Source organism: Chrysochloris asiatica, unplaced genomic scaffold, assembly GCF_000296735.1.
Source record: "Chrysochloris asiatica unplaced genomic scaffold, ChrAsi1.0 scaffold00035, whole genome shotgun sequence".
Taxonomy (NCBI): domain Eukaryota; kingdom Metazoa; phylum Chordata; class Mammalia; order Afrosoricida; family Chrysochloridae; genus Chrysochloris; species Chrysochloris asiatica.
In genome coordinates, this window is record NW_006408553.1 from 6,822,875 (window position 1) to 6,850,400 (window position 27,526).

At 39.8% G+C, this 27,526-nt stretch overlaps 1 protein-coding gene across 1 annotated transcript; it reads right to left on the reverse strand.

Moving 5' to 3' along the window:
* AP3M2 (adaptor-related protein complex 3, mu 2 subunit) lies at positions 1 to 27,001 on the reverse strand. The gene is made up of 9 exons (XM_006859928.1): positions 26,959 to 27,001; positions 25,103 to 25,448; positions 22,596 to 22,767; positions 15,354 to 15,491; positions 11,216 to 11,301; positions 10,768 to 10,901; positions 3,343 to 3,550; positions 2,898 to 3,042; positions 1 to 101 (listed from the first exon to the last, which is right to left on the reverse strand). Exons 2-9 carry the CDS (start codon positions 25,373 to 25,375, stop codon positions 1 to 3), a joined length of 1,257 nt encoding a protein of 418 aa, XP_006859990.1. The 5' UTR covers positions 25,376 to 25,448; positions 26,959 to 27,001.
* Positions 27,002 to 27,526: the final 525 nt, after the last annotated feature.

Genomic DNA, 27,526 nt, shown 5'->3' on the forward strand with positions numbered 1-27,526 from the left:
TCAGGTTCGAACTTGGAATTTTCCAGCTTTGGTCATGTATTTTATGCCCTTAAAGGGTTTGTACTTTTCTCCATACATATCCAGACGATTCACCTTGAGTCCTGAAATGAAAGATGAATATGACAGGAACATTATTTAAAGGAAAACTTATAGAATAATTGTTTTGATTCATTTCAATGATAAGAGATCAGTGGGATACAAGTCATTATTAAAATGAACCAGAAACATGTCGTTATTTATTTGTACCATTTATATGAAACAACAACAAACCAGGTTCTTCACTCTTAATACATACACAGATAGTAAAGAATTACTCCAACAAAAAGCTATCCGATTAGAAAACCTGTTCCTGAAGTGGAAAAGGCAGAAAATTATATGCGGACTGAAGTATAGTTAAGAGAAAAATCAGACCACTGTATGTTTTTTCAAGTTACTGGAATGAATAAATTCAGCAATAACAATGACTAAATTATTCATAATAACTTTATGGGTCGAATGTATTGTTGTTGAAAGGTGTTGCTCAGTGAGTTCCGACTCAGAGTGACCATATGCACAACAGAATGAAATACCGCCAGTCCTACGCTGTCCTCAAAATCATTGCTGTGTTTGGCCCATTGTTGCAGCCGCAGTGTCAGTCAGTCTGTTTCGTTGAGGATCTTTCTCTTTTTTTCCTGTCCTTCTCTAAGGCTGATCCCTCCTGATAGCATTCTAAAGCACTGCAGGTGACGTCTTGCCATCCTTGCTTCTGAGGAGCATTCTGACTGTATCTCTTCCAACGAGATTTCTTCACTCTTCTCGCAGTTCATAATATATTCAATGTTCTTCACCAACACCATAACTCAAAGGCATCAGTTCTTCTCTAGTCTTCCTTATTCATTGTCCAGCTTTCGCATGTACATGAGGTGACTGAAAATACCAAAACCTAGGTCAGGTATACCTTAGCCCTCAAAATGACATCCTTGTTTTGAAACATTTAAAAAATTCTTTTGCAGCAGTGCAATACCTCTTTTGATTTCTTAACTGATGCTTCTATGGGTGCTGACTGTGGAGTCAAGAAGAATAAAATCACTGATAACTTCAAAACTTTCTGTGTTTACCATGATGTTGCTTATTGGTCCAACTGTGAGGACTGTGTTGAATTGCATTCCTCAAAAAAAGATATGTTGAAGTCCAAACTCTTGAGACTTGTTAACATGACCTTATTTGGAAACAGGGTCTTTGCAGATATTATCAGTTAAGTTAGTGCATAGGGTAGGTCCCAATCTAACCTGAGCAACATTCTCATAAATAAGAGAAACAAGTGGCACAGAGGGGGTAGGTAACTGTGAAAATCAGCTACAAGCCAAGAAATACCAGGGACTATCAGAAGCTGGGAGAGATGAGAAAAAAATCTGCTGGAAGCTGCAGAGGGAACATACCCCAAACTAACATGTCCATCTGAACTTCTGATCTCCAGAACTATGACACAGCCTATCATTTAAATGAATTCTAGTCACTTAAATTCGACAAAGTATATTGGAAAATATTAGATATGGCATACTGGATTATATGAAGAATATGACATCAGGATTGGAGGAAGACTCATTAACAACTTGCAATATGCAGATGACACAACCTTGCTTGTGGGAAGCGAAGAGGACTTGAGATACTGATGAAGATCAAAGATTGTAGTCTTCAGTTTGAATTGAAGTTCGTAGAGAAAACAAAAATCTTCACAACTGGATCAATAAACAAGAATATGATAAACAGAGAAAATACTGAAGTAGTTAAAAGATTTCATTTTACTTGGATCCACAATCAACACTCACAGAAGCAGCAGTCAAGAAATCAAACATCGTATTACATTAGGCACATCTGCAGCACAAGATCTCTTTAAGGTGTTCAAAAGCAAAGATGTCAATTTGAGGACTAAAGTGCACTGTCAAACGAACAAACAAATCTGTCTTGGAATATGTGCAGTCAGAACGTTCTTCGGAAGCAAAGATGGCGAGACTTCATCTCATGTACTCTGGACATGTTATCAGAAGGGACCAGACCCTGGAAAAGGACCTCATGCTTGGCAAAGTAGAGGGTCAGTGAAGAAAAGGAAGACTCCTAATGAGATGGACTGACACTGCAGCAACCTGTATGATCCCCAAAGTCCCAAAATGATCCAAAAGGCAAATGTGTGAGTTTTCTGTAACTTGAAGAAGGAAGCAAATTATTCTAAGTAACCAAGAACAGAGAAGCAGGCCCATACTGAAAACCTTAGGAACCACAAATCAACAGCCCTAGGATAAACCAAAGGAGCTCTGGTAGCATAGTGGTTACCAGCTGGCTGCTACTCTCAAGGTCATCAGTTCAAAACTACCAGCTGTTCTATGGGACAAAGATGAGGCTTTCTGCTCCCATAAAGATTTACAGCCTCAAAAACCCTATGCAGGGTTGCTATGAGTCAGAACCAATTCCATGGTACACCACCACCATCAGGATGACCCAACAATGGCCTGTAGCACTTTCGTCTACCAATATTACTTCTTTCTCATTTGTGTCCTAGCTACTTTTCATCAGATCACTTAGGCCAACTTTCAAGACAAGGACTGTAAGCTCCCAGAAAAATGCTATGAAAAAGTTTTGATTACAGATAGCATATTAGGTAATGAACTCAAGGTAACGGATATCAGGTCATGTCCTCAATGAGATGAACGGACACGGCAGGTAACATGGCACAGGGCGGGGCAATGTTTTGTTCTGTATACATACGGTCACCATGAATCAGAGTTAACTTTACAACAACTAACAACAATAAAACCAAACTTGAACACATAGGGAAGAAGGCTTTCTCGTGTCTGTGCAGATGGGAGAAAGCCATTACCATCATTATGTCTTCAAACCCACCTGGGCTGTAGATAACTTACCAGAAATGGCCAGCTGCTGGATCTTAAATTGCAGGTTAATTGTGGGATTCTCATCCGGTTTGGAAGCTCCAGCCTGAAGACTCATGGTCCCCTTTAAACTTGGTAGCTTTTGGGGATTTATTTTTCCTACATCCCAAGACAGCATCTTCAAAGAAAACGAAAAAAAAAACAAAAAACAAAAACCAGCCTTTTATTTGACTCCTTCATTTGAGGTGGTTGAGCCCTAGACTCAAGGGCATCTGTCTACAGGGTGATTTTCAATAGAGAAAATTATGTGATACCATGTCATCTCAAAAGAATCAGTAATGAGTCAGCAATGTCTCTTGGATGGAACCCCCAAGTAAGGTACAAAGTCTATGTGGAGAGCTTCAGCAGAACTACTTTACTAAATACCAGCAGTTTAGTAAAAAAAAAAATATATCAGCTTCCTGTTTATTCTCCCTACCTTTGTAACTGGGTCAAATGTGTGCATCCCCTGAGATGGAGTGAGGCTCATATTCAGGACCCCTTTGGGCATCTGGCTGGTGACAATCACTCCTTCTATGGCCTTCCCCATGGTCTGTTTGGGTCCCACTGTTATTTCAAAGCGTCCAAGTGAACTACTGTCCCGGAAATTGATGCTATGTTTGACATATACTGGAATTGCAACCAGACTGGAAGAGAAAGAAACAAAAAGCCCATTTCATTAATGTGTAGGAAAATGGCAATATTTTCCCCTTTCACATCATGCTACCTCCAACAGTTTTTTCTTCCTTATCTACTTTACTCTGTATCTTAACTAAGTAAACAAAACAAAAACCCAGTAATCTTTTTTTTCTTTTTTCAAAGCTAACATGTTGTAGTGAGCACACCAACTCTTTTAATGACTCTGAATGAAATCCACAAAGTCAAAGACTATACTAAACCTACTATAAGCAAGGCACTATGATAAAAAATTATGAGTAACCGCCTCAGTAATCAAAAAGCATTGATACAAAATCACAAAAATCTTTATTCAACAAAAATATCCAAACAAGAAGGTATTGTTTCTTGACATCTCCTCCATCTAGAACTGTATACTTCTGAAGGCGGTGTTTCCATCTTCCTAACCCTTCCCCAAAGATCTCTCCACTCTTCTATAAGGAGAATCGGCATCCACGAGGGACTCAAACTATACTCCTTTGAAATGTTTTTTGAGTTCTGAAAACAAAACCAAGTTTAAAGGCGCAAAGTCAGGATTGATCACTCTAATAAAAAGCTGTGGATCGAGCGATATCATTGCTGATGTCCAATGGATCTTGGCTGAAAGTAGAGAGTATCAGAAAGATGTTTACCTGTGCTTTATTGACTACACAAAGGCTTTCGATTGCGTGGATTATGACAAGCTATGGACAACATTGAGAAGTGTGAGTATTCCAGAACAATTTAGTTGTGCTTCTGAGAAATCTGTACCTGAACCAAGAAGCAGTTGTTCTAACAGAGCATGGGAACACTGAATGTTTTAAAATTGGGAAAGGTGTGTGACAAGGTTGTGTTCTTTCCATACTTACTTAACCTGTATACTGAGCAAATAATACGAGAAGCTGGGTTCTATGAAGAAAAACGTGGTATCAGGATTGGAGGAAGACTCGTTAACAACCTGTGATATGCAGATGATACAACCTTGCTTGTTGAAAGTGAAAAGGACTTGAAACATTTACAGATGAAGATCAAGAGCACAGCCTTCAGTATGGATTGCATCTCAATGTCAAAAAAACAAAAATCCTCACCACTGGACCAATAAACAACATTCTTATCAATGGAAAAAAGATTGAAGTTGTCAAGGACTTCATTCTTCTTGGATCAACTATCAACACTCATGGAAGTTGCAGTCAAGAGATCAGATGACGTATTGCATTGGGCAAATCTGCTGCACAAGACCTTTTTAAAGTGTTGAAGAGCAAAGATGTCAGCTTGAGGACTAAGGTACGCCTGACCCAAGCCATAGTAGTTTTAATAACCTCATATGGATGCGAAAGCTGGACAGTGAATAAGGAAGATCGTAGAAGAATTGATGCCTTTGTATTGTGGTGTTGGAAGAGAATACTAAAAGTGCCATGGACTGCCAAAAGAACCAAGAGATCTGTTTTGGAAAAGGTGCAGCCAGAGTGCTCCTTGGAGGCCAGGATGGCTAAGCTTCGTCTCTCATACTTTGACACATTGCCAGGAGGGTTCAGTCGCTGGAGAAGGATGTCATGCTGGGTAAGGTGGAGGGTCAGAGAAAAAGAGGAAGACCCCTAACGAGATGGATTGGCCAGGTGGCATCATTGATGGTGTCAAGAGTGGCAGTGGTAGTGAGGTTGGCCCAGGATCAGACATTGTTTCGTTCTGCTGTGCATGGGGTCGCTATGAGTCAGTTCTGACTCGATGGCACCTGACAACAACAACAACAATAAGACTAAGACAAGTGTTATCACTGAAAGATGTATAAACATGCTCTGTTTGGAATAAATCCATATGTGCATGAACTGGAACGCCAGTAATAACACTTTTGACTTACTTTCGTATTTCTATGTTGTAATTTATAAATTTGTGACATGTGAATAACAACTACTTGTATTTCAGAGAGTTACAGGAAGCTAAGTCAAAAAAGTATTTCTATTAGGGTTCCAGTTCATACATGTATAGATTTATTCCGAACAAAATGTATCTAGACATGTCTCAGAGGATGGCTATAGACAAGTTCTCTCTGTAATGCACTTGTCTTAGTTTCACTGTTGTTGTTAAGTGCTGTTGAGTCGATTCCGACCCATAGCAACCCATGTATCGGGTTTCTGAAGAGCAACTGGTTGAGTTCAAACCCCTGACCTTGTGGCTCAAAGTGACCTTGCAGTCCAGTGTAGTAACCCACAGCACATCAGTAGTTTCGTTAGGATGCCTTAAAAATATTTTCTTCCTGTTTATATAACACGAGTGAAGAAAATCAAAAAGGCATAAAAATCATTAGTCCAAAGAACTAATGGATGGCGTAGACCTCTGCCTCCATGGTCCAGAAACCAGAACTAGATGGTGCCAAGCTACTACTACCAACCACTCTTAAAGGATCACAGAAGGTCCCAGATAAAATAGGAGACATATGTGGAAAAAACACAGAATCATTTTTATTAAAAAGGCCAGGCTTGCTGGTTAGATAAAGACTGGTAGAACCCCAGAGACTATGTCACCCTTCAGGCCTGAAACTATTGTTATCACCCCAATGGTTCAAATTTTCAACCCACACAACCAACAGGTACATAAGGTGAACAACACTAGGGAGGTACATACACCTTAAAACAATCAACAACTGGGTATCAAAAGGGTAGCATCTGCCCAAGGATAAAGTTCAGAAGGAGAGGTTAGGAAAGAAAGAGGATTAGAAACAGGAAACACAGTGGGAAGTGGGGTGAGTGATGTTACATGTGGGGATTGCAATCAATAACATGACATGGAATAGGTATGCACTGCTGAATGGAAAACTGTAAACCTTCAATGAATTCAGAATAAATGTTTTTTTCAAAAGCTATTTTGTGTGCCAGGAGAAAAAAAAAATTATTTTGCATTCAGAGCTACAATCAAATTTTAACAAAACTAAAGTAAACATCTTCCCAAAACACTGAAGCTTTTAACAAGTTTACAGGAAAACTGCCCCACATAAAACAAAGATTTTTAGATGGATTAAGTATTTTAAACAACACCAAGAAAATCTAAAAGATAAGCCAAGAGAAGAAGGAAGACTGTCAACTTTGACAAATGAACAAAACTGGGACTCAAGTCCAGAAATTCTACGGTGGAAGATGACCATAGAATTACCATTTATGAGATAACTACTGAAGTTGGGATCTCATATTGCTTGGTATTTTCAATTTTAAGTGAACATCTTGGCCTAAGCAAGCTTTTGGCTAAATGGATGCCAAAACATTGCATGACAATCGGCTAGTTCAAAGAGTTGATCTTTCCATCAGTCTTTTAAGCAATACTGAAGCTATTAGTTAGAACATACCCTAATTGGGGCCAAATCTTGGATTTATCAATATGATCCAGAGAGAAAGGTGTAACCAAAACAGTGGATTCTGAGGGGACCAGCTAGGTCATTTAAATTCAAAGCAGAATAATCAGTTAGAGAGTCATGGCAACTGTTTTTAGGACTCCAAAGGGGTAATCTTGATAGACTGACATAGGACGTTCATGGGGGTTTATTAGGAAGAAGTTTTAAGAAAATTGATAACTTCATTGGTGAGAAAAAAAGACCAAGAAAGTTGAACTGAGGAATTTTTTTTTTTTTTTTTTGCATCTTGGTAAAAATTTCCATCTTATTCATTTACTCATTCCTCAAGTAGCAAATAATGTTACATAAATTTTGTTTGGGAACCTTCCCCCATTGGCCCTTCTTCTTGTTGTTAGGCGCTGTTAAGTTGGTTCTGACTCATAGTGAGCACACGGACAACATAACAAAACACTGTCTGGTCCTGAGCCATTTTCACAATTGTTGTGTTTAAGAAAGACCATTGTTGCTGCCACTGTGTTAATCCATCTTATTTGGGGGTTCTTCTCTTTTTCACTGACCCTCCACTTTTCTAAGCATGATGTCCTTTTCCAGGGACTGGTCTCTCTTGAAAATATGTCCAAAGTATGAGAGACAAAGTCTCACCATCCTCATTTCTAAGAAGCATTCTGGCTGTACTTTTTCCAAGACAGATTTCTTTGTTCTTCTGGCAGTCTATGGTATTTTCAATATTCTTTGTCAACACCATAATTCAAATACACCAACCATGCTCTGATATTGCTCCTTTAGACTTCTTTATGCTTCCAAAACTCAAAGAACATTTCAAAGGAACAGAATGTGTGTACCTCAAGGTTGCTAAAACTGCCATTTGACGCACAATAAATCAAAGAGTGAAGAATTCTTCAGGAAAGAGTTACAGACAGCTCTATACACTTCAGAAGTGTATAGAACTAGATGGAAGATATCTGTCTTCATATTTTGATATTTTTTTTTTATTGAAGGTTTCTATAATTTTGAAGCAAATCATTTGTACTTACTATCATACATCATTAAGTCATTAAGAAGACAAGAAAGAAGGAAAAGGTCAAAATTCATGTCAGAAGAGACGCTGAAACTTGCTCTTCAGCATAGAGATGCTAAAGCAAATGGAAGAAATGAGGTCTAAGAGATGAACAGAAAATTTCAAAGATCAGCTCCAGAAGATAAAGCCAAATATTACAACAAAATGTGTTTAGATCTGGAATCAGAAAACCAAAAAGAAAGAACAAGTTTAGCATTTCTTAAGCTGGGGAAACTGAAGAAAAACTCCAAGCCTTGACTTTCACTATTGAAAGATTCTCTGGGCAAATTATTGAATGATGCAGAAAGCATCAAGAGAAGATGGATGGAATACACAGAGTCATTGTACCAAAAGGAAATGGTTAATGTTCAACCATTTCAAGAGGTACCATATGATCAAGAGCCAATGATACTGAAGGAGGAAGTCCAAAGTGCATTGAAGGAATTGGCAAAGAACAAGGCACCAGGAATTCATGGAATCAAAATTGAAATCTTGCAAGTCTTTCAAGAAAGTGAGGAGGCACTCACTCATCTCTGCAAAGAAATTTGGAAGACAATTATCTGGCCAACTGATTGGAAGAGATCCATATTTGTGCCCATTACAAAGACAGGTGACCCAACAGAATGCGGAAATCATCAGACAATCTCTTTGATATCCAATGCGAGTAAAGTTTTGTTAAAGGTAATACAGAAATGGCCACAATCATACATTGACAGAGAACTTCCAGAGGTTCAAGCCAGATTCAGAAGAGGCCGTGGAACAAGGGATATCATTGCTGATGTCCGATGGACCTTGACTGAAAGCAGAAAATATCAGAAAGATGTTTACCTGTACTTTTGATTGTATGGATCATGACAAGCTATAGACAACATTGCAAAGTATGAATATTCTGGAACACTTAATTGTGCTCATGAAGAATCTGTACCTGGACCAAGAAGCAATTGTTCAAACAGAACATGGGAACACTGAATGGTTTAAAATTAAGATTGGTGTGTGACAAGATTGTATTCTTTCACCACACTTATTCAACCTGTATGCTGAGCAATAATCCGAGAAGCTGGGTTCTATGAAAAAAATGTGGCATCAGAGTTGGAGGAAGACTCATAAACAACCTGTGATATGCAGATGATACAACCTTGCTTGCTGAAAGTTAAGACAACTTACTATAATAACTGATGAAGAGCAAAGGCCATAGCCTTCGGTATGGGTTGCATCTCAATGTAAAGAAAACAAAAATTCTCCCCACTGGACCAATAAGCAACATCCATATAAATGGAGAGAAGAATGAAGTTGTCAAAGAGTTCTTATTGCTCAGATAAACTGTCAACACTCATGGAAGCAGCAGTCAAGCAATCAAACGACATATTGCATTAGGCAAATCTGCTGCACAAGACCTATATAAAGCAATAAAGAGCAAAGATGTCAGTTTGAGGACTAAGGTGTGCCTGACCCAAGCCATGATACTTTCAATAGCCTCATATGTATGCAGAAGCTGGACAGTGAATAAGGAAGACCGCAAAAGAATTCAAGCGTTTGAGTTATGGTGTTGGAAGAGAATACTGAAAGTAAGTTCCATGCACTGCCAAAAGAATGAACAGATCTGTGTTGGAATAAGTACAGTCAAGAGTGCTCCTTGGAGGTCAGGATGGCCAGACTTCATCTTTCATACTTTGAACATATTATTGGGTGGGACCAGTTACTGGAGAAGGATATCATGTTGGGTAAGGCGGAAGGTCAGAGAAAAAGAGGAAGACCCCGCTCAGTGAGATAGATTGACACAGTAGCAGCCATGGAGTCAGGTGTAGCAACGATTGTGAGTTTATCACAGGACTGGACAGTGTTTCGTTCTGTTGTACGTAGGGTCACTATGAGTCAGTACTGATTCGATAGCACCTAACAACAACAACAACAACAATGCCTAGGATATCAATCCTTATGCAGTCCATTCCACTCATGACAACTACCAATTTTACTGAAGTCATACTTCATACATCCCACCTTCCACTTATTAATGGATGGTTCAGCTGTTGCTTTTCATTTTGAGTTGTGCTTATCAATAAATGAAGGTCCTGAAAGATCTGCTGTATGTACGTCATTAAGGCTGACAGTTGCATGATGAATGTCTTCTGACGTGAGGGGCTTATCTTCCTGCACTATATTAGACGATGTTCCCCTGCTTCATAAGGCTTTCACTGACTAATATTTCAGAAGTGGACTGTCTCTTTCTTTTTCCTAACTGGTCTGGAAGCTCCGCTGAAAGCTGTGCACCACAGGTAACCCTGATGGTATATGAAATATTGGTGGCATAGCGTCCAGCATCACAGCAACATGCAAGACACCACAGCAAGACAAATGGTTTTTGTTTAAACATATAATAAAAACTAAAAAAGAACAGCAAACTGACGAGCATTTACTTTGTAATAAGTACTACTTCGACTCTTCTAGTTAAAAGTGCTTTGCTTATTGTCAATTTACACCCAAGAACTCGGGCACCTGAGGATAACAAGCAATAAACATGGAAGCCGGAATATGAATCCAGGTAGCCTAACTCCAGAGCCTAAGTTCTGACCCATTGTTGTTGTTGTTGTTGTGAAGTGCCATTGAGTCGGTTCTGACCCATAGCAACCCTGTAGAGGGTTACCTAGGAGCAGCTGGTGGGCTTGAAACACCAACCTTGCACTTCAAATGGTTTTGCAGTCGGCACATTAACCCACAGCGCCACACCAGGACTCCTCCAACCCATTAGAGGATATTATTTCCACACACATATATAATACACAGATCCCATTCTTAATTGAAGGGCTGCTTACTTCTGCGCACTGACATGATAAGAGAGCAGGCGAAAGTTTCCATCAGGAGGGATGAAAGAGAGGATACGCTCAGATTCCCAGCGCTTGAAACGAACACAGGGATGGAAGCTGACGTCATCCAACAACCTGGGGTTCTACAGTCACCAGCAAGAAAAACCAAGAAGTAGAAATGAAACGCTCATACTTCTTTCAGGGAAGTAATTTCAGTGCTGTTTTTAGTAAACATACACACATGCACACACATTCAGCAGCTATTTATAGAAAACTCGCTCACATGCACACACACACATTCTTCAGTTATTTACAGAAAATCCAAGCCTGATAGAAACTTTGTGACTATCCTTATTTCTTCTTGTTTTATTCCATTCTTATCATGCTGTCTTTCTAGAAATATTCCAAATATTCCATTTCCCAAATCCCAAACGAAATCTCTGATCTCGGGTTTTACCATGAAGGAAAGTGTAAGGTCTGGCATTCCAGTCAGCTTGACACATGCATCAATCACCCCCTGGATCTCAGCAGTAATTGTGGAACCTGAGACAGAAAAAAGACAAAATAGATGGTAAAGAGATTATTGAGCACTTCTCTGCCCTTCCCAGTTCAATTATTTTCTCCTTCCTTCCCTCACTCGTCTTTCCTCTTTCTTCCCAACTAATTGATTTCCTTTCTTTATTCTCCCTTTCTTCCTTCCACCAATTCATTTATCTAGTCCATTCTTTTAAGCATTTATCAATGACATATCAAGTATGAGACTTCATTACAATGAAGTAATGGGGATCAAAAGACTAATGAGACAGTTTTTAACCTAAGGGAGTTTTCAATCTAGTACCAGAATCAAACAGAACATCATTTTAATCAGTGGTTCAGAAAATCTCTTCTCAGTAACTGCTCTCCCTATTGTCTGTCACCAATGAGCTATGCAGCTAAACTGAATGGAGATTTGGGGTCTTTATCCTGTAGGACTTCTTATAACATTTTCCATTGTTTACCATTCTTCCTCACCTCTCTCTAGTTTTTTCCCTCCTAGTCTCCTCCAGTATCTTCCGCGGGTTTTCTTTTTGCACCTTTCTTAAATGCCTATGCTTTTTCATAGTTCCAACTTACATTTTTGCTCTACACACTTTCCCCGGGTTGCTTTACTTGCTCCCTAACACTTCAACTTTCAATTATGGCAGTTTCTTTCCTAATCTTATTTTCTGTTTAATCTTATTCCTGCCTAATGGACATCTGTCTACACTTAGAAGTTACTGAGGCTCTTCAAACTCCACGTGCAAAGAGTGACTTCATTCCCTTACTTCCTGGGCCTTCTGTTTTCTGCAGCATCATGATATTTTCCATCCTGTTGCTTATAAGCCAGAAACACAGAAGAAACAACTACCTCTATTCCCCAAGTCTCCATGTCTGGTGAGCAATTTCTCTTTTTTATATGGAAGATCTCTCAAATCTCTCTAGTCTTCTCCATCCTCACTTCCAGACAGACTTCTATATTTTGTGCCTGGATTTTAGCAACAGCCTCCCAAAGGCTTTCTCTACCTTTGGTCTTACCTGTTTCAAGCTACTTTTCAGAATGATAGCTCTAAACTACAAGCCTAATCAAGTTACTCTTCAGCTTAAAATTCTTCAATCGTTACAACTTCCCTTCTTAAATAATATACAGGGTTCTTCATGATATGGCCATTCTAGGGTGTTTGCACTTTGTTTTACTTTTTTCACTATGTTAACCCTTACAGTAAAGAATCTCAAATGCAAGACCAGAGGTAGTTGTGGCACCTGGGAACTAAAGGAGGTGTTGCTTGCACCCCATGTGGGTTTCTTTTTAGCTCCTTTAGTGTCCACCTCCTGGTGTGGCACTGCAGGCTAATGAGCTGGACTGCAAGGTCAGTTTGAACTGTGAGGTCAGCAGTTCCAGCTCACCAGCTGCTCCTCAGAAACCCTATACAGAGTTTAGATACCGACTCGATGGCACTTTACAACAACAACTAAGTGTCCATCTCTGCTCTTGGGCCCATGGAGCTAATGCCAGATTATACACTGTTCAGCAGCACCTTCTCAGCCATCTGCCCCTCCGGGGCCATTGATGTTCCGAACAATTAGAACGTTTTTTGCTTTTGCGCAGATCGTGGGACTTCTGGCGCTGCAGGCCCAGGTGCGGGACACAGTATCACTTTGAGGAGCTTGGTGAAGTGTGAGGGGCTAGGGCTGTGCAAGTGGAGACTGTGCACCCCCTCCCTTTGAAGAACCTGGTCTTGGGGACTGCTGTCAAGAGGCCTGGGTCCTCTCTGGCAAGCAACAGACAGCTAAGGAAAACCAGCAGATAGGAAATGAAATGATACTACACCAAATCTTGCTGTGACTGACTCACTACCAGACTGATCTCCTTCTCACCTTCAGTTAATCCCACCTCCTCCGAGAATAGGTCATCTCTTGGCTCTGAAAATTTGCCACCCCCACCCTGGTTCCTGGGTGACTTTTAACAGCCAGTGACTTCACTATCTTTGGTTCCCAGTAAAGATGTTGAAGCCAGATGCTGAAGCACTGTGTGATGCTACTAGGACCCGAGGGCCTAGTAATGCAAGGTAAAACATAAGACACCTCATAACTTGATTTATAAACAAACAAAAAACAATAACATCCATTTTTCAATTAATTTAAAAACAGTATGTTGCTGTTAGGAGTCCAGTCAAAGCCTCACAATCATTGCTGTGTTTAAGTTACTGTGTCCATCCATGTCATTTTTGTTGACACTCCACTTTATCAAGCATAATGTCCTTCACCATCCTCACTTCTAAAATGCACACCTATGTGAATATCACCCACATCAAGATGAGACATCTTTGCCTCATTCCAAATCGCTGTGGGTTAATGCACTGCACTGCAAGGTCACTTTGAACTAAAGATCGGTGGTTCAAGCTCACCAGCTGCTCCTTGGAAACCCTATACAGGGTCGCTATGAGTCGGTACCAACTTGATGGCACTTAACAACAACAACAACTATAAAAGGTAACCACAGTTCTGACTCCAAATACCTTAGGTTAGAGGCCTGGTGTGATACTGTAGGATAAGTACTGGACTGCTAACAAAACAGTTGGTAGTTCAAATCTACCAGCTACTCCCTGGACACTCTGTGCAGGGTCAGTATGAGTCAGAATTGACTTGATGGTACACAGCAACAGCAACATTACCTTAGATTAAGCCATGCCTATTTTCAAACTTCAGATACATTTAATCACTGTACATATAGCATTTTAAAGGAGCTCGGGTAGCGTAGTGGTTACGAATCCAGCTGCGAACCACAAGATCAGCAGTTCGAAACTACCAGATGCTCTGTGTGAGAAAGATGAGGCTTTCTGCTCCCATAAAAATTTACAGCCTCGGAAACCCTGTGCAGGGTCGCTATGGGTCGGAACCAACTCGACGGCACTTAACAACAATAACAACATAGCATTTGGAAACTGGATTTATATTTTACTCAACATTGTGAGATTCATTCATGGTGTTGGGTTTATTTTAGTAGTCATTTCTTTTTTTATTATTGTACAGTATGCCTCTGCAGGCACATACCAACATTTATTTCTCCTTTCTATTATTGACGGATGTTTACGTTATTTCCAGTTTTTAGCCAATATAAAAAGCTGCTATGCCAACTTAGTTTGCAAGTCCCATACCTTATTTTTCTCTTTTTATGTGTTTCAGTCCAGTTATATCAAACTCCTTTATTTTCTAACAACATTTGTCTTAGAATGACTACACATACCTTCCCCTGAATCCATAGAGCTCTTAATAACTGCTATATGTTCTCCTAATGAAACATTAGCATTACCACCTCTCTGTATCTTTGTTCAGGATGCGTGTGGTACCTTTCTTATGTTCCACCTTTTCACCTGTCTCTCTCAACTAGGCTTTAGGTAAGCTTCCTGTGACCACAGATTACATCATATTCATCATCAAATGACCAATATCCAGCACTGTGCCCAGGGCACAACAAATTTTCAAAAAACATTTGTTGAATTACAAAGTTTCCTAAAATGAAGAACTTCCTAATATACTGTACTTATAGCCATTCTCACCTAATTCAGAATAGACAGAAAAGACGACTCCCTGAATTCTGTATTCCAACTTTAGTTCTGCCAGAATCAGGGGGTTGTTGTTAAGTGTTGTCAAGTCATTTCCGACTCATAACAACCCTGTTTATCGTTTCTGAGGCTTTAAATCTTTGTGGGAGCAGAAAGCCTTATCTGTCTCCTGTGGAGCAACTGGTGGGCTCAAAACTGCAGACCTGTGGTTCGCAGTCATATGGAGCCACTGCGCTCCCCAGCATCAGGGGTAGAATGCTTTTAAAAAAGAAATTTAATCAGTAAGTGACTTTTGGTATTGTTACTGCTCTTCTTCATTCAAGAGAATAGATCAATAAAGTAATAGTATAAGATAAACATTGGTCTGTTTCATACATAATATGAAAATCTATTCTCAGTGCCTAGTAGTAGACACTAAATTAAAATGAATGCTCTTGAATGGGAGACAAATCTGATACTAGTAAAGGAATCTCTCTATTTTCATAGTTCCTAGAACAGTTTGAAAGTACACACCTGATTTATCAATGATGGCGTCAATTTCTTCAATCACATCAAAATAGGCCTCATTGTTGGTATATTTCACCCCAGTCCGTCGCCAAGGCACCACTGACAGCTGCCCAGTTGGAAGTTGGTCACCCACATTGGTGCTACCTGAGAAAATTAATATTACTGCATTTTAATTCCAATTTGATACTAATAACCATAGAACATATCCCAAGAAGCCTCTGTTGTTGCTGTTGTTGTTGTTGTTGTCAGGTGCCATAGAGTCGGAACCTACTCATAACGACCCCATGCACAGCAGAACAAAACAATGTCCGATCCTGGGCCAACCTCACTACCGCTGCCACACTTGACGCCATCAATGACGCCACCTGGCTGATCCATCTCGTTGGGGGTCTTCCTCTTTTTTCTGACCCTCCATCTTACCCAGCATGACATCCTTCTCCAGCGACTGTTCCCTCCTGACAATATGTCCAAAGTATGAGCCTTTCATTACTCACTCAATTGAAGAATTTTTCAAACAGAAGATAAAAGTTTTCTTAGTTTCCATACAATGTAACCTAGTCTATTTTAAAGACCCCCTGTCACCATTTGGTCTGTATCTTCAAGCAGGAGAAAGGCTTAATAAAAAAGGTTACCTGAGAAACAGATATCATATTTTGGTTTTGAAAGTAACCTGAACTCAGTCTCTCAAATTCCACAATAGCATGCAGTTTAAATAATATATTGACTTTCATTAAGGGTGGTAATCTACATAGTGATATAAAAATTTCATGGGTAAAAATAGTTCATGGTAGATTCTTAAGTACATTTTGCTAGATATTAAAATGTATCCATCAATGTGACCTTTTCTGATGCCACGTGGAAACTTAGGAAAGTAAGACAAATTAAATCCTTCCCTGTCCTTGAGCATTGTTAGAAATTTTCTTGACTTGTTCTTCCCCACAGACACATCCAAATATTTTTAAAATTAGGTGCTGGTCTGCTAACTTCAAGGTTGGTGGTTCAAACTCACTGGCCACTCCTCAGGAGAAAGATGAAATTGTCTGCTTCTGTTAATGTTTATAGTTTCTAAACCCTATATAGGGTCTCTGTGAGTCCAAATCAACTCAATGGTCGTGAGTCTGGGTTTTAGTTTATACTGAAATTCTGAAATATTATACTAAATTTAAATTCAAATCCCATTTTCCATTTCCTGGATATTTTTACTGTCAAGGAAGAAAGAAATACTAAGAAGAGTCAAGAGGGCAGCTTAGTCAGACCCATCATGCTGTCCCTCTATAACAAAGCTCTAGAAAATGAAGTGAAGCAGATGCTGATGGCAATCCTAGAACTCTGAACATCAAGAGCAAGAATAAAAAATTCAATAAAACACCAACTGGAAGGAGAAACTGGACCAATGTCACAAATGAAGAGAGACAAGAAGCAGGGGAACTCTGTCAACTATCCCGGCTCAGCGTGGCCATCTTGAGTTGAGCCCATAACAATGCTGGAGGTGAAACATAGACAATTTTACAGCATCGCCAATAAAAAATAGTACCTGAGCAGACACACCGAAGGAAGAACACACCGAGGTGAGTGGAACTTGATCCAGATCTAATGCAGGGAAGCACAGGAAGGAGGGCAAGAGCTCTACGGATCCTGGCACTCACAGAATAGGGAGGAAGTAAGGACTGCCCTGACCATTCGGGTGGGTGACATGCATGAGTTAAAAGATTCCCTACAAGACCAAACTCCTCACACTATAGCAGGCCCAGGTCCCAACTGTTGACTGCAGCCAATGGGAAGTGCTGAGACAACCTCACCTGGTGACTTTAGGGGCACACTCTATATCCCTGGAGATTCCTGATGACTAGAGGCATGCTCCCCCTATTCCTGCAGCTCTGGCCACGATGGACTACAGTTGGAGCCCCCTTTTATCTCCTCATACCCTGTCCCATCTGAAGTGTCCCTGCCCCTCCAAACAGTATGGGACAGCTCTAGCAATTCTCCCTGTCCTGAAAGTGCCATGGACTGCCAAAAGAACCAATAGATCTGTTTTGGAAGAAGTGCAACCAGAGTGCTCCTTGGAGGCCAAGATGGCTAGGCTTCGTCTCTCCTACTTTGGAAAATTGGGAACACAGTGGCTCCATAAGATAAGCAACTCACCAAAAGGAAGAAGAAAACTAAAAAGATTCAGTAAACACAAAATTAACAAAATGAAGGAGATGAAGGGGCAATCCATAAATAAAAAGAACTCAGCACAGAGAATTAAGCAGAACAAAGAAAATATCAAAACACACACACTCAGAGCATAACAAAATGACAGCCATAAATTCCTATCTAATTATAATCACATTAAACATAAATGGTTTAAATGCACCAGCCAAGGAACAGAGAGTGGCAGAATAGACAAAAAAAAGAAAACTCTACCTAACGATATGTTGCCTACAAGACACATATCTTGGACACAAAGACATAAATATGTTAAATATTACAGGATGTAAGAAATATAGCAAGCAAACAGTATCCCAAAAAGAGAAGTGGCAATATTAATCTTTGAAAAAATAAACTTTAAATCAAACTCCATTGTAAAATACAAGGAAATAACTATATAATGATTAAGGGATCAATCTACCAAAAGGATACAACCATAATAAATATTTATGTGGTGACAGAGCTCAAAAACACATAAATTCTAACAAAATTGAAGAGAAAAATAGTTTTACAATAGCAATAAGAAACTTTAACACCTCACTTTCAAAAATGGAAAGAACTGTAAAGAAACTCAACGAAGATACAGAAAATCTAAAGAGCACAACAAATTTGACCTCATTGACATATACACAACACTCCATCCAAAGCAATACAGATTCAATCTTTTCTAAAATATATGGATCGTTTTCCAGAACAGACCATATCTTAGTCCATATATATAGAGGAGCATATATAGGGTTGATAAAGGGAGCCCTGGTAGCATAATTGGCTACACACTGGGCTGCTAACTGCAAGGTAAGAGGTTCAAATCCACTAGTTGCTTCGTGGGAGAAAGATGAGGCTTTCTGCTCCCGTAACAATTTATAGCCTCAGAAACCCTATACAGGGTCGCTGTGAGTCAGAACTGACTCGACAGCACACAGCAGCAGCAGCAGTGGATATTTCTACATGTATATTTCTACATGCTACAAGTATATTCATGTATGTTATAGGGCACACGGGACCACAATCAGGAAAACCTTAGTCAAAACCAAACACTTCCTGAAATGAGACACTGGGCTCGACCTGGGTCAGCTGGCATAACAGCTCATAAAGTTACAGTTTTACATCTTACTTTGGTAAGCAGTGTCTAGGGTTATACAAGCTTGCAAGTGGCTATCTAAATTACAACTACTGATTTCTTTCTATCAGGAGCAAAGAAGAGTGGAAGAAACCCAAAGACTTAAGGAAACAAGTTGTCCTAAGTGCTAACAGACAACATGAACCTCAACCTCCACTAGCCTGAGACCAAAGAACTAGCTGGTTGCCTGACTACCACCATTGACTGTTCTGAGCAGGATCACAATAGATGGTACTGGATCAAGTTGAGATAAAGACAAAACAAAATCTAAAATTCACAAAATAATCTAGACTTACTGTTCTGATCAACAATGGACTTCAAGTCACAAGGTCGACAGTTCAAGCCACCAGCAGCTCCTCGGAAATCCTAAACAGGGTCACTATGAGTCAGAACCGAAGGTACTCAACAGCTGTTTTGAAAGAGCTGGTGGAACTTCAATACTATTATCCTTTGACATCATTCTAACTTGAAAATGAGCCACTCCCAGAGATCATCTTTCAGCCACATAAAAGACAAGTCAATAAAGTGACTAGTAACACCCTGGAGGAATACCCATTTACCTAAAAACTAAATAAAGATGGCAAGAAGGTGCAGGAAAATTGGGCAATTGAAAACAGGGAACCTAAGGTGGGAGTCCTTGTATGGCGCTGTAGGATAAGCACTGGGTTGCTAACCATAAGGTTGATAGTTCAAACCAAGCAGCTGACCCTTGGAAATCCTACACAGGGTCGCTATGAGTCGGAAGAGATTCAAAAGCACTTATCAACAACAACAAGGTGGAAATAAGGAGAAAACTGACCTTTTGTGGGGATTGCAACCAAGGTCACAGAACAATCTGTGTATAAATTCCTGGATGGGAAAATAATTTGTTCTGTAAACTTTCACCTAAATCACAATATTAAAAAGAAAGAAAGAAAGCAATAAAACACACACACACATATTCACTATAGTACTTCCCAGCTACCTTTTACTGGACTGAAATTAGATACAAGTTCAAATGACTTCAAAATATTCATAAATAATTCAGGCACTAACAAAGCATTCAAGGCTTAAAGCTGAGCAAAGAATATTTTAAAACCCACCAAATTAATTATCACCAAGCTATAATAATTAAAGCAGCATCTTCACAGTGCAGGAAAACCTACAGACCAAAAATTCTGATGACTTAGTACAAGATAAAATGTCATTTAAAATAAGGGAACAGAAATTAGTCAATATTCGTAATGAGAAATCTAAATGACAATTTTAGAGAAAAAGACAGAGAGCCTTACCTTTTATTGTATACCAAGACAATTTCCAGACAAATTAAACATTTAGATCCCAGACAAAACCATAAATGAACTAGATGAAAATACACTTTTTTTTAAAAGAAGGCTTTTCTTTCTCAAGAAGAAAAAAGACATTCTCCTACTCTTTTCTTTGAATAAATGCAAAGTTTGAGTTTAAATCCTTAATCCAATTGGAATTTATTCAATGTATGGTAAGAAGTAGGGGACCTAAACTTAATTTTTTTTTTCCATATTGAAGGTAATTCTTCCAATACATTTAACAATTGGCCCCTTATTTGACATATAACCATATTTATCATATGCCAAATTCCTATGAAAGCAAGGCTCTGGTTCTGGGTTTTCTATTTTATCTCAGTGACCTATTTGTCTCTTCCTAGGCCAATACTACACTTTAAAAATTACTAAAACTTCATAATACATTTGTATCTGTAGGCACATTTTCTCTGTTGCTCTTCTTTGAAATTTTATTCATTTTCAACATTGTCTCAGTTCTAATAACACACCTAATGTAAGAATTTACTTTTGTCTCCTCTACTATAACAACTTAGTATGCCTTTATAGTTAACAAGACACATTCTTCCCACCCTTTTATAATTATTTTCCAAAATTGTCCTGCTATTCTTGAGTATTTAAGAAGGCATGGTGGTACAGTAGTTAAGCACTTGGCTGCTAACCAAAAGGTTTCCAGCTTGAGTTCACCACTGCTCTATGTAAGGGGCTCTGGTAGCGTAGTGGTTACGAATCGAGCTGCTAACCTCAGGGTCAACAGTTCGAAACTACCAGCTGTTCCGTGGGAGAAAGATGAGGCGTTCTGCTCCCGTAAAGATTTACAGCCTCGGAAACCCTGTACAGGGTCTCTATGAGTCGGAACCGACTCCACGGCACATAATAACAACAACTGTGGGAGAAAGCTGTGGCAGTCTGTTTGTGTAAAGATTTACAGCCTATAAACTGTATGGGGCAGTTATACTCTATCTTATATAGGGGTGTTATACAGAGCGCTGGTAGTGTAGTGGTTATGAATTGGGCTGCTAACCTCAAGGTCAGCAGTTCAAAACTACCAGCGGTTATGCGGGAGAAAGATGAGGCTTTCTGCTCCCGTAAAGATTCACAGTCTCGGAAACTCTATTCAGGGTCGCTATGGGTCAGAACTGACTCCACGGCACATAACAACTACCATCATAGGACTGCTATTAGTCAAAGTCAACTTGACGGCTTTTAAAAAATACTTTTAATTTATTTTTTAATCAGTTTTTCAAGTTCCATAAAAATTCTTATTGATGTATACAGCAAGACCTAAAGATGTAAAAACTTTAATGGAATTAAATGAATTTGACCCCCAAAAAAGGTTAAAATATGACTAGCTACTATGAATAATGTTAAATGACAAGTGATAGATGTGAAAAATATCTGTTAACAAAAATAGTATTTAAAATATGTTTTTTATTTGAAGATTCAAAGCCAATAAAGTACTCCTATAAGCTGTCACCAATATTTCCAATATACATGATAGTTTAATATACTTAAATGAAAAAAATTATTTTAAATCAGTGTGAAACAGAAAAGTGTCTCAAAAGAAAGATGGGCAAAGGACAAAAAATATAATTTGCAAGAGAGAAAAACAGTTAATGACAGGTTTTAACTTCTTAGTAATAAAGCATGAGTGTGAAGATAACAAGGTATCTTATCAAATTGTCAAAGTTAAAGCCATTGAAATCTATCAAATTGTCAAAGTTAAAGCCATTGAAATAGTAATAGCGTTGGCTCCTGTACACAGGAATTATAGCTTGGTATAGAAGTAGAGCTTGGTAAGCTTTTTGAGAGAGTAATTTGTCATACCCTTTGAACCAGCACCTCCATTTCTAGAAAGGTACTGAAAGGAAATCACCTAGATGTGATTACAAATATATAAGTAAGAGAATGTTGATCCCTTGTTACTTAAAAAGAATAAAAGATCAGAAATATCATAAACAAGGGCTGAATAAATAATTTAGTCTAGTCCACATGGTAGAAAAACTAAGAGTCATTAAAAATGGTGAGGAGTAATTATTATTATGGGGTAATACTGACAAAGGAGTACTGGTAGTATAGTGGGTTACAAACTGGGCAGCTAACTGCAAGGTCAGTAGTTCAAATCTACCAGCCGCTCCTTAGGAAGAACATGAGGTTTTTTGCTTCCATAAAAACTTATAGCCTTGGAGACCAATCTAGGGTCACTGTGAGTTGGAATAAACTCCACAGCACATAACCACCACCTACCACCACTGTTCACAAAATATTGATAAAAGGTTAAAATAGTAGGCAGTATGGTTTTAAAAAATCGTATCTATCCATCATTCATCCATTTGTAAAATCATATATTTCTTCTGTAACAGAAAAAAATCACAACTTATTTTTATAAGAGAACACTTCATTCTGTCACTTAAAAAAACAAGAGCTCATTTTTACAGGAGGGTATTTTCTCCATAACAAAATATTTCAGGTCACACTGAAAACACAAAATTTTAAAACCTAATCATTTGAGAGTCATAAAAACATGCATTCAAAACAATGCACAATATCAGACTAAGCTATCCATCAGACTAAGCCAAACCTAGGATGGCATCAACAGGGGCAGCAGCTTTCCATTCGTTTCCCCCTTCTCCATACCTGTTATGGTGTTGACAACTGTCCGAAGGATAGTGGGAGGCTTGATCAGTTCTTTGAGGATGTTCGACTCGGTGGCCAATGGAAATCCATTGTCAAGCATCTCTTCTAACACCTCATACACCACAACAACATTATCTTTGATTACTGGTTCTGAGCAGACTCCAAAATAATCCTGATGAAGATAAAATATATGTATTTATCACTCTGAGATTGTAAGTGAAAGAATGTTCCTAGAGGTTAAGGATCTGGTCCTACAAGTTTTCATTTCATTTTTTCTCTTCTAAGGGCTAAACTCCCAAGATCCTTCCACTGTTCATGCTACGGTGTGGTTTCCAGATAGTTGTGCTACATTATACTTTCTTCAATAGGCTTAGTCTTTTCAATATTCTCCTTGAATTATGACATGTGAAATTGAACAAACACTCCAAATGTGATCTAAATTACATCCTATAATGTCAATGATCAGAAGGATTCTAGTACCCTAAAGAATGCACTGAGAAGTCAGGAGTATGTTTCTAAAATAAAAAATATTCCCTACAAAAAAAATATCACACGTTTCCTTCCCAAGAGTGTGTTTACTTTTAAAAAATAAACAAAACATCTCACTTGATTTTGTAAATCAGGCCTAATGTGTACTGAGTGATGGAAATACAAGTATGATAAAGTACTACAGCAAATTTGCTATCAATTCTATAGCTGGAACTCTTCTGTCATACTCTAGTACTAGAAAAATAGTGTTGCCAGAGAGGGCATCTATCAGAGAAGATATTAAAATCATTTACTTTTAACAAATGCCTCCAAGATGACAAGCTCTAAAGTCTCAGACTTCCATAACAGCAACTTTACACTGTTTTCCCAAATTCCTCTGTGGCTTCAACTAAACATATTTTCTCACACTTCCTCTCTTGTAATAAGTTACATAATATTTCTGTGGTGAAATAAGGCAGCTGTTACCCTTCACCAAAGGGACTGTTAATCTTAGAATGGGGTAAAATATCACCTGTGGAAATCATAAGGCGGCACAATTAGGACATTTAAGATCACAACTAGGATCTCTATTTCTAGTTAATTACAGGAATTTTTATTTTACATCTTAGATTTTCAATGTGGGAAGTGGCTAGGATGCTGCATGGGTATGGGACTTTCAGAATGATAGTACTGCTAGAGAGCAATTATGGGAAAAATGTACAAACTATGTTTTGGTTCACGTCAGATGAGAGTCACTCCAGACATGTGATGAGTGCAAATGAAAGGACTCTTTGATTTGATTTTTAATTTTTATTGTAATATCTGGATTCTCATTTACTTCTTGTCCACCTCCATAATTTCTGTACTCATGATTTCACATGACACAAAAGTTAAACCAAAGGGCCCCCATTTCTTTTTCACCATTTGAGTTATGCAAATAACCACAACAGTTAGAAGCTGAGTACAAGTATGCTCTACATAACATCTGCCACTGCAACCGTGTGCATATACGTATGTCTGTGAGGCTTGCTTGGTAGGGCACCAGGACGTGGGGAGTTGTTGAGCATGCACCTATTGCTACTGTCATGGCTTAGCTGCAGCCCCAGAGCAGTGGCTGCCACTGCTGCCTCATGCCCTGTCCAGCCACCCTGAAGGTCAGTACCTGTGATGAAACACCGGGCTGCAGCCACTTTGTTCTATCCCTCAGGCCTTCTGACCCTTATCAGGCTCCCAGGGCTATGTCACAGGAAGCCCTGGTGGCACAGCAGTTAAACGCTCAGATATTAACTGAAGGTTTGAACCCACCAACTGCTCTGAAGGAGAAAGATGTGGCAGCCTGCTTCTGGAAAGAAAATAGCCTTGGAGACCCTCTAGGGCAGTTCTATTCTTTCCTACAGGGTCATTATGGGTCAGAATTAACTCAATGGCAGCTGATTTTTGGTTTTAAAATGTGCCATTGAAATTCTCAGGGTACAGATTTCCCAGGCTCATGTTTATAACTGGAGCTTATCATTAGCACTCACATGCTATGGATAAGCACTCAAAACCCAAGATGAAGTATGGACAGTTAAAACAAGCATTGCTTAAGTTTTCTTTTCTTTTTCCTTTATAAAGTTTTCCATGTTTACCACTTACTGATACAGCTCAAAGTAAAGTCGTTACAATGGTTAGCACCAAATCTATTATTAAAAAAAAAAAAGAAAGAAAGAAACTTCTCTTGATTTAGAAACCAAAAAGTGAGACAACTCCTATCTCCAAAATAAAAAGACTACACAACACAATCACACCACGTAAGGTGATTTTCTCATACACTAGGTTCAAAAGCATTCAACTTGTCATTTTAGATTCAGCCAATTCGGTAAACAGGAACAAGAATGTTATCTATCAGATGGCAGAGGAAGTGAGTGATGTCAGAGTTGTGTATGTATGTGTGTGTGTGTGTCTTTTAAAAGTTTCTTAATTGAAGCTGAAGACAATGGACACAGAACTATAAAGACACGTTATAGTTTACATAGATGAACCTCCTCTGCTTCACGCACCTGAAATGTGTCCACAACTCGATGAAGAAACTCAATGACAAATAGAGGTGGGACCTCTGTCTGGATCACAGCCACAAAGAAGATCTTGTGGCGGTATACACTTAAAAGATAATGGTGAGGGGTAGGGATAACCGGAGGTACATTTTCGGCCTCCGTAGCTCTCTCTTGAGCCTCAAAAAAATAATCACAAACAGAACGGCTGACCACACTTTTCCAGTGTTTCTCCAGGAAAATATCCCCAGAAGAGTTGATCAAGAAAAGGCTATGAATCATGGTGGAGAATTATCAATGAAGGAGGAAAGCGTTTTCCAGTCTGAAAGCTTCACGACTCTGCAAGAATTCAATCCTAAAAACAAAGGAAGCTAAGTTCAGTTTCATTCAACCAAAACACCCTCCCCATCTTTTCCAGCAGTTTGGTCATAACCATCTTTCAAGACTAGGCTCATCTTTCCCTATTGTACTTGCCTGAAGTATCTCCTCCTTGTATTCTTAGAATTTTTAGTCATCTGAATTATGGCCACGAAAATATTACTTGGACTCCTGGTGTGGCACTGTAGGATCAGCACAGGACTTCGAACCACATGGTCAGCTGTTTAAACCCACCAGCTGCTCATCGGAACTAATTTAAAGGCACTTAGCAACAACAAACTATTATTTAATCATTTAGATGTTTGTTTTCTCCTCAACCAGACTGGAAGCTCCCTGTGGAAAAGGACTATGACTCATAATTTTTATAGTCACACTGTACAGTGCCTCCTTGCATGCAAGAGGACTTCTAAGCATATTGGTGAATTTGATTTCATGTATTTGGCCTTAACTCGCACATTATGGTTGTGCAATTCAAAACAGCCACAAGACACTTGGGGCCACTCAGCAGTCCAACTGAAAATGTGTTGTAAGTATAAACAGATACTTCAGACTTTGACCCCAAATTTTTTTGAAAGAATTGAAAATATCTCACTGATACTTTAATACTGATTACAAGTCGTCATAATATTTCAGATACGCCAGGCTAAATAAGATATATTCAGCCTGTGTGTTTTAATATGGTTACTAGAAAATTTATAATTATATATGTCGTTTGCTTTAAGATGCACTTTTTATTTACAGAAATCGGTCATTGCGGGCTTTATTCATTGAGTCAGATCCCATTCTCTGGCACTTATGCACATGGCTTCGTGCTGGATGTTTTTTTAAAAACCCACCCCTCAAGCAGACGCAGTTCTACAGTGCCAGTCCCTGCAAGGGGGCAGTCGCACAGGGCCCTAGCTGGGACCATTCTGCAAACTGATCAAACCATAAAGGCCTGTAGTACCAAGTGTAGCAGGGCGAGCTTGATCCCTTTGCTGGTAGCGGAGACGATGGGAGGAAGGAAAAGCAGAGCAGAGGCAGATGCCCCAGTGGTTTACCTCTGCGATGGTCCCATTTTAGCTGCCAGAGAACCAGGGACGATGGAGGCCATCTGGGACTCGGGTGGGCTGGAGGAGGGTTCAATGTACGTTCGTGGGGGAAAAGGGTCGAAGCGCCGAGACCAGGGTAGTTTGAGCAAATGTGTTGCCATGGCAACAGTGTCCTCTCTCACACACACTCTCTCTGTCTCTGTCTCTGTCTCTCACTCCAGCCCTGGGCCAAATCTCGGAACCCGTTACTCCGTTTCTCACCTCTCCGCCGCAACATGCAGCACATCAAGCCGCTCGGAGGGTCGGTCTGGCTGCATCCCGTGACCTTGTCCCGCCCCGCACGCCCTAGCTCAGGCCCCCGCCCGAGACCCCGCGCGCCCCCTCAACACCCGCCTCCGGCCGCCTGGGAACGCGCAGCAGCCATCCCCGCCCTGGCCAGGGTCGTCAGCCCCTCACCTGGCTTTGCTCCTCACAGCGCCGACAGCTCAGCTGCACGGACAGGCTCCGCCCAACCCTAGTGCCCTGCTCCCTCCAAGCAACGACCGCCGCCCGTCGGTAGATTGGCTGGCCCGCGGGCCTGGCGCCCACATCGCCCACACCCGTGGCCTGACAGGTCTGTGATTGGACGTAGGTAGTCAGTTCCTCCTCTCTGATTGATTGCTGACCGCGACTCACCCTGTTCTGGAGCTCGAGCCCCTAATTGGCCCATGTTGAGGACACTCTGATCTCTGATTGGTGCAATTCTGTAGCTCCGAGTCCTGATTGGCGGCCGACAACCATCTGCAGGCCGCCCTGGCACTTATTTACCCAGTCACAAAGGCCTGGGTACTCTCGCCTGCCACCTGTATAACAGCTGCCTTGAGGGGTCCAAAAAGTATGATTGTGCATGGGGGTAGGGAAGGTGGGTTTTCCATTGCAGATTTATTAAGTAGTCCATTATGAGCAGGAATAACAACCTGACATTAGATAAACCAAACCAAACTACTGCCATAGAGTGATTCAGACTCATAGCAACCATGTCTAG

What these genes read in the sequence shown, in the direction of transcription:
- AP3M2 (XM_006859928.1), bottom strand. Translation starts at nt 25,375, where the DNA reads ATGATTCATAGCCTTTTCTTGATCAACTCTTCTGGGGATATTTTCCTG. An exon ending in GAGTTGTGGACACATTTCAG is followed by an intron (nt 22,768 to 25,102) that starts GTGCGTGAAGCA and finishes TATCTTCATCAG; the next exon opens with GATTATTTTGGAGTCTGCTC. An exon ending in ACCTTACACTTTCCTTCATG is followed by an intron (nt 10,902 to 11,215) that starts GTAAAACCCGAG and finishes TGGTGACTGTAG; the next exon opens with AACCCCAGGTTGTTGGATGA.